Source organism: Magnolia sinica, chromosome 10, assembly GCF_029962835.1.
Source record: "Magnolia sinica isolate HGM2019 chromosome 10, MsV1, whole genome shotgun sequence".
Classification (NCBI taxonomy): Eukaryota; Viridiplantae; Streptophyta; class Magnoliopsida; order Magnoliales; family Magnoliaceae; genus Magnolia; species Magnolia sinica.
Window position 1 is genome coordinate 21,787,723 of NC_080582.1, and position 8,303 is coordinate 21,796,025.

The 8,303-nt window shown below is 38.8% G+C and overlaps 1 protein-coding gene across 2 annotated transcripts; it reads right to left on the bottom strand.

Moving 5' to 3' along the window:
• Positions 1-4,488: 4,488 nt before the first annotated feature.
• On the bottom strand, positions 4,489-8,056 carry LOC131258152 (uncharacterized). Of its 2 annotated transcripts, XR_009177906.1 has the most exons (5): positions 7,466-8,041; positions 7,047-7,304; positions 6,250-6,458; positions 5,092-5,335; positions 4,489-4,914 (listed from the first exon to the last, which is right to left on the bottom strand). XR_009177906.1 is itself a non-coding variant. In XM_058259264.1 (4 exons), exons 1-3 carry the CDS (start codon positions 7,502-7,504, stop codon positions 6,360-6,362), a joined length of 396 nt encoding a protein of 131 aa, XP_058115247.1. In that variant the 5' UTR covers positions 7,505-8,056; the 3' UTR covers positions 4,489-5,335; positions 6,250-6,359. The 2 variants fall into 2 exon arrangements, 1 of the variants encoding a protein (XP_058115247.1); XM_058259264.1 differs by having other exon boundaries at positions 4,489-5,335; positions 7,466-8,056.
• Positions 8,057-8,303: the final 247 nt, after the last annotated feature.

Here is an 8,303-nt window from a genome sequence, read left to right on the forward strand (position 1 = left end):
GAAGTCCATAGAAAAATCTTCTCGGGTCGTCAGGCACATGTAACAGGGTATAAAGGCTCGTATTCTGAGATTGCCCATTGGAAGTCTGACAAACACGACAATGTTGTACTGCTTTTCCCACATCATGTACCAATTACGACTAGTAATACCGCTCCTCTACAAGAGTTTAGTGATGCACGACGGCTAAGTGCATCAGTCACCTTGTTCTGCTGCCCTGACTTGTGCTTTAGAACGAACGTAAATTCCTGCAAAAACATAACCCATCTAGCATGCACATGATTCACGTTAGTCTAACTATTAATAAGCTTTAATGCTTGATGGTTAGTGTACAGAACAAACTCTCTTTGAATCAAATAATGCCGCTAATGTCACAGTGCCTAAACAATTGCGTACAACTCAAGCTCATATGTCAACTTCTTTCGAGCTTTACTGTAATTTTCACTATAGAAGGCTACCAATCTGCCTTCCTGTGATAATAATCCTCAAATTCCGACATATGAAGCGTCACACTCAACTTCAAACAGTTTGTCGAAATTAGGAAGAATCAAGACCAGTGTTGTGGACAATTGATGCTTGATTTCATGAAAGTTTTTGTCAGTCTCTTCGGTCCACTGAAATAGTCCTTTTTTCATGCAATCAATAATAGATGTGACTATCATGTTAAAATTCTACACGAATCGACAATAAAAGGTCGATCGTCAACCCGTAGAAACTCCTCACTTCATGAAGGTTTGTCGGGATCGATCATCCCTAATGGCTCACACATTTTCATCGTACACATGGATGCCCGTGGATGTTACAACAAATACTATGAACAACAGGTTGTTCGTTAAAAAGCTACACTTCTTTAAGTTGAGATACAACTTGTTAACTTATAAGACCTATAGTACTTGCCTAAGATGTTCTTTGTGCTGTCTCATACTGGCTATATATCAGGATGTTGACAAATCGGCCAGTGAATGGTTTTAGCACTTGATTCATCAAACGCATAAAAGTGTTTGGTGCATTCGATAGACTGAAGAGCATAACCAGTCACTCATACAACCCTTCATTAGTCTTAAATGTCATTTTCCACTCATCGTCAGGTGGGATACGAATTTGATGGTACCCGCTTCTTAGAATATAACTTAGAGAACACCTTAGCCCCTTCTACCATATCGAGCATATTGTCCAACCGCGGTATTGAGAACCGATATTTGATGGTAATTTTGTTGATTGCCCAACTATCGACACACATTTGCCAACTTTCATCTTTTTTTAGCATTAATAACGCTGGTCGACACATGTGCTCATGCTCTCTCTCAAAAGACCCTTATAGATCAATTCCTCCACTTACCCCTAAAGTATCTCACACTCCTTCGGACTCATCTGATAATGAGGGCTGTTGGCAGGCTTGCCCTAGGGACAAGGTCTATGTAATGCTAGATGTCCATCGAATAAATCTTCAAGCCAGACTTTTTTAAATTCGTTTAGCAATAGCATTAAACTTGGAGGAACGTTTGAGGGCTCCGATTCCTCGCCCTTCACTACTATAGCGTATACCTCGCCAATTTCCTAAGATTTCTCCATAAAATCTCAAATGCAAATGAGCGAACTCCCCTCCACACTACTAAAAATTAGGGCAACGCTGACGGCAATAACCTTCCCTGACGGCTTTTAGTCGTCGGACGGTCCGTCAAGAAAGGCATCAGCGTTGCTCACTGATGGATTAAAACCGTCGACGTCACCAATAGTTTTTGCAGTCAACAATTCTTATTAATTAAAAAAAAATAATGAAAATTAATTGCCTGATCAATGCACACATCCAAAACTAGATATACCCATTTCTCCAAAGCCCTAAACGAACCAACCTATTTGAGAAGGCAAGTCTACAGAAAAGAAAAGGAAGAAATCAAAATCAAATATATCATCCAAATTCCAAATATTTGGATTGGATATTTCAGTCAATATGTCTAAGTATACTCCTATAAAGAATAATATAAAATGTCCTCCATGTAATAGTCATTAAAAATAACTACAAATCCAAGAAAACTTTGATAGATTCAAAGTAGAAAAGAAATAGAACTTGCTCATTTTGTTATCACCTTTCCTAAGGTGAACTGTTGTTGAAATTTACCTGGGCAGTTTGTTCTAGGACCATTGCGAGTTATGATAGTCTCAAATGTGCCTGAAGTTGTTGTTGCGCCAATGATAAAGGGCTTGAACTGATCTCCATAGCTTTGGAGTAATGGTTCATCTCCAACAACAATATACATGTAAATTGTTCTGTTAGTAAACGATACATAAATTTCAAAATATAATTGCCATTATCTTTATTAACATAGAAAATGAAATGAACATTATCATCCTTGTCTTGTGTGAAGGAAAAGAAAAATTATGTATCTAAGAGATGGTCTAAAATCCAAACAGTTGGACAATAAGTTATGGTTCACCCAGTGGGGATAACTTCAACCTTTCATGTGTGTGAAATAAGGCAGATCCCAATCTCAAGTGGATCAATAACTATGTATCGAAGCTGTTCATTCATTTTGCCAGCTCATTTTAGAGCATGGTCTGAGTAAATAAGGCAGATCCCAATGTCAAGTGGATCACACCACAAGAAAAAAAAGTGGTAATTGAACTCCCATCATTAAAAAATTCTAAAGGCCCTCTGTAATGTTTATTTATCATCCAATCCGTTGATAAGGTCACAATGACCTGAATGAAGGGAAAACACGGAATAGCGTTTTGATCCAAAACTTTTGTGGCCCCCAGAAATCCCTACTATGGTTCACCTGAGATTTTGTATCTACCTCAATTTTGGTATAATGCCCTCAAATGAGCTGAAAAAACAAATGAAAAAATAAAAAGAATGGACGGTGTGCATCTACAACACATACATCGAGGTGGGCCACACATTCAGGGCCTCACTCACTAAACTGTTAAACTGTTACCCTGCCTCACTTAATCCACGACTCCCAACGACGGTGTCTTTCGTCAAAGCACACGTCCTTCCTCAGAAATCCCATGAAACTACAAACACTATCAGCCCAAAACTGCAAAGTGGACACCTGGCATTTCAAAAGGTCATAGCCACTAAATAAAAACTCATCAAGGAGGTCCCAAGTCTAACGTGTTGGATTACATTAATAGTCCACCTTGCAAATAACTTTCAAAAACCTAAGATCCAACATGCAAATCAAACAGTGCATCACAAAAAAGACATCAGCTATAGAGAGTATCTAACACAACTTCTAGAGGATGATACTAAAATTTTTGAAGTATGTAACATACTTGGAACCCATCAGTACTTGCTAGAAATTATGTTGACATGCCTCTCAGGACAAATCTGCTCTCCCCCTGGGAGTTGTTCATATTCTATGTTGTCGATAGACACCTCATTCATGATTGGGATGTAACCCGGATAAGGATCCAAATTAGGAACATAAAACAACAACAAGATGTGTGACGTGCATCAGGTGGACCTCCATGTTGATGGATGACCTACCCAAGAAAAAACTCAACTAAGAACATATCGATGGCTAAAAACCACTGAGCTATGGTGTTCTTATGGTAGGGGAGCTGTTTGATCCAATGGCAGAGTGCAATAGTTGATAAGCAAACACTCACAAAATGTGTAAGTGGCAGATATCTGCTCAAATTGAAGAGTACAGAGTTTATCATTCCAAATAATATTGATTAAACAATCCTAACTTATAGATATAATCAAGGGACATTTGTTCATTGAATTCAAATGGACTACTCTTCTTTTTTTCCCGGCCATCCTGTGTCAATTTTCATATATGCTGCCGCTTAATTGGGTCAACTTGTAGAATTCTTAGAACCTATGTATCAACAATCACACTCTGTTGGACTATCAAAGTTAATGTAGGCGGAGAAACACCTATAATGGACCTGATATTTTAAAACAATTTCTGATGAACAGAGTATTAAACCCTCTCAACCGTTCACAAATGGTGAAAATAAACAAGATGAGGATTGAAGGATTGAAGAATGTAGAGAAGGGGATATTATACACATTCAAATCAGTCAGCACCTAATCAGTCATCACATGCTAAGTAGGTTTTGCAGGAAAATTTTGTAACACAAATATAAGCAAATGAAATCAACAGACAGTACAAGGTCTACAGCAGACCATATTTCAAAAGAAAATTATTATAGAGCTGGATGTTTTGCTCAAGCAAATAGAGTTAAACAATCTACTTCAAAGTTCAAAAATTAAGAAAATATGAAAGATCGAATCCGTTGTCTAGCTCTCATTGCAAAAACATATAGTGTACCTTTCCTCCCAAACTGACCACCAGGTAGAAAAATAAGAACATAATATAGACAGACCAGTAATCAACTACAAATTTGCTTCTTTTTTAAAAATCTAATATCCTAGAAGCCCCTTGTGCTGACTATCCACTCTTATGTTAGCCTCAAAGGAACAAGCAGAAAACAAACAATATATCTACCTAGATCTCGAATCTCATAACAGTTTTCATAAACCCAAAACTTTCCTCGAGGCCCAAGCAATAATCGAAAAAGAACCTCCTTACACCACAAGTTCAGAAATTTGACATGCCTATATGTGCAAACTTTACAGAAAATTGAAGAGATAAGATGCAATATCGAAAGGTATTAGACATAATACCAATATGGATGCTTTTCCTATTTTGAAATATCTGGGTATCATCTGCCAGCTATTCCACCCCCCGGTTATTCTCTCTCAATACTTTTACGGGCCCGTATGAAAAGATTTTCAAGTGGACCCACTACCAACCACTCATATCTATAGTTGCTTAAAAAAGATGACTACCTGCCAATATTGGGAGCCCGGGCTACAGCATATACCCTATCACCCCCGTCTCCTGGTAAAGCTAATTCAGCAACTGGTAGCCATCGTTGATGAACCCCATCAAATTCCCAAACCTGTAGAGCATTTACAATAAGACAAGGTGCAGCCACTATTATAAGGCTGCTTCATTCCCTACACACTATTTGGTTCAGTTATAAATTTTAGTTGAAGCATAAAAAGTCACCACTACGATTCCACTGTTTAAGGTTAAAAATAAAATTAGAAGAAGAGCTTCTGGTCTATTTCTTAACCTCACTTGCCTCGGCTAATGAGACTGCCCAAAATAGTTCTCTTACATCAGGATTTGCGGGAATGTAGCCTTGCTTGAATACGAGGACGTCCCTTGTTGATCTAAAACAGTCAGAGAATTACAATTAAAGAAAGAAAGAAAAAGAAAGAAAGAAGGCAAGCAGGCAATCAGACACTCAAATGCTACCAAAAAGAAAAAGAAAAACTTATCTGGTTAACTCCCCCTGAAGTGTCACCTACACCAACCTGCAAGAACGGAAACCAGATAAGTCTCAAATGTGTACTTAGCAATCAAGGCATCACAAACATGCTGAATCAGACTGATTTTTAATACAGGACCATGTGGACTTGAAACCTTTTGGGTGTTTTCACAGAATTTCATTTTCCATTCCGTGCAAACTTTGAACAGTCAAGATTGTTTATGCAACAATTGGGACACTTGGCCAGTTCAATCCATTGACCTAGACTGTTCTTTAGGTCCAACACACATTACATGGGCTACTATGTAAATGTCACACCAATCTGACCATTAACCATTTGATCAATGTCTTTTAATATGAACAGTCAAGATTGTTTATGCAAAAATAGGTCCAATCAGCAGTTTGATCTATCTGTTAAGGACCATCATGGATTGCTTATAATTCTAAAGAATCACGTCTATTAGGCAATTGCAACCATCCCATCCATGGCTTGGCGAAAGGATGGCTATAGAAAATAAAGCCACATCGGGGATAGATTGGATCATTATATCAGTGCGATTTCTGCATGGCAGCCTGTGAAATGTGTTCCGGACTTGATGAACAGTTCAAATCAATCAATTAGAGCGTCCAAGTTACTATAACTTAGTGCTCTGAGAGCACCAGAGCATCTCTCAACCAAAAGTTCAGTTTTCAAGAGTTGGCAGTGTATGATGGAAAAAAGAAAGCATAGAACCACATCGCAAGAAGCCAACAAAAGGGTACATTGATGTTTTTTGCTGAAAAAAACATTCAACAGGCATTTCAAGTAGCTTCAGCCTTCCATTCGGATCCCATCTGTAACCACACAATACATCCTCCTTTCGAAACGGATATCATTTCAAAAAAAATAATAATAATAAAATAAAATAAATGAGCCAACAACTGACGCTGAGACATTAAATAGCATAGATTAGTCCTAACCTTTGTCATCCGTTGTTCATAGCTTGCTTTTGAAGGCCCAACACACTCTTTGTCAAAACTTTGATTGCAATGAAAAAAACCATCATTAAATTTTGCCATGGAAGTAAGTCTCAGGACTTGGAGTTGGTCCATTTTATCCTCACACCTCGTGTACAGTTTCTCACATAACTTTGGTGATATTCATTTGCCAGAATGAAATTCTTGTATATCTACACAAAATTTCAACAAATATACAGTGAATACAGTTATATAATAATATGTTCCAGCAATTCTTTAAAACAAAGTAATCTTGATATAAGATGCCTTGACAATCACTTCTCAACGGGAAGACTTGTTAAAATCACACACACATCTACACAGCCACATGGTATAGATGGGTCTACCTCTACACAGCCAATTGTTAAAATCACAGACACTTCTACAACCTTTACACAGCCACATGTGCCAACTTGGCATGTGTGGGAGATCCAAGCTGTAAATAAGGTGGGTCCACTGCGTTGATGATCTGGCAAAATACGAGGCAGGCCACTCATGAGGACACATGTATGTTAAAAGTGGGCAGCCAACTATGTTCTCAAACCATTCATTCAGTTTGTAGGTGTTGCCAATTTGATGAGTTGATCAGACTGATTCTTGGGCCAGGTTATCTACATGATGGAGTCTGCATGATTTATAGCTCAGTTATCCTAAGTATATGGCCATATGTAGAGGTGATTGTGGGCTTAGCAAAGCTCTAGCGAAAGAGGAAAATAGAAACTTCAATAATATCTCTCTGATATTGTACTCCCTAATTATACCTTCTGTATTTCTTCATCCAACTTATCTACAAACCATTTAGCATGATGTCGACCAAAATGCTGCTCGTCGAAGACTTTCATTGCTTCTTCTCTTGATTCATCATGTGCTTGCCGCAGCATGGGCACTGAGACTGGCAGCCCCAGCCTCTCCATCCTTTGATTGTATAACTCCAAGCAGTGCTCAAGAATCGCCTTATTGAAAACCTCAACTAGAGAACCCGTCGATGGAATCTCTCCTTTGTTCAAGGCCTCAAGAATCTGAAACACCCAATAATAAACTCTTGTAAAAGAAATAGCGATGACCAAAGACAACCATTGCTATCCTTGTCGGAAATTTAATGGCAAATGGAAGTACGATATGCTCCAAGGGGTAGGGTAACAAATTTTTATGTGGAATGGGAAAATCAAAGAAAAGTTACCTGCTCTAAAAAAGATACGAACTCCTTCGTGGCCACCATTCATATCTACAGTTTCGATCATTGAACCATGGACCCAACTTTTACAAACTGAAAACCCCAACACATCATAGAAACTACCTGTCTAAGCATTATATGAAACCTTCTAACAAGGACAGTGTACTTTGCTAAAGAATTACGTGCTAGTGTAGGCAACATGGACACTACTGTAGACAAAAAACTAATATTACCTTTTCATTTGTGTCATGGGTAATGCCGGAGTCTGTGAGGGTTAAAAGGCATCACAAATTGAAACTGCTCACAAGTAAATTCTTTTTTTTACAATGGTGGCCCACTTGATGATTAGAATGGGTGAACAGGCCGGCCATTCCTCATTGGCCCACGATCAGCTTGAATACCACGCCTATATTTCAAGCCCAGGCCCTGCCCTTTCGCCATGTTTAGGGTCCAAGCCCTGGCCTAAAGCGGTGGGAGGGCCGGGCTGCTTGGCCCATTGCCACTTCTAGCATTAATGGCACGAATGGGCCTAGGTATCATCCATGGAGAAGTTATCTAACCCCTACCCATAAATCCACCAAGTCTAGTGGCCCACCATGAATAGGAGAATCAGGCTAATTAATTCACTCATTAGGTAAGCCACAGCTTCCAATTGATTTCAACAGCATGCATGGCACTAGGTGATCATAATGGTAAGGTTGAATCGTGGCATCATTGTAAATGTGATAGGCTCTCATCAGATAAGGTCCCAAGGTAGATTTCTTGCCCACAAAGCAAGCCAATCTGTCTGGCAGGTAGATTAGAAATAGACACGGTCTGACAAAATTGACCAATGACTCATATT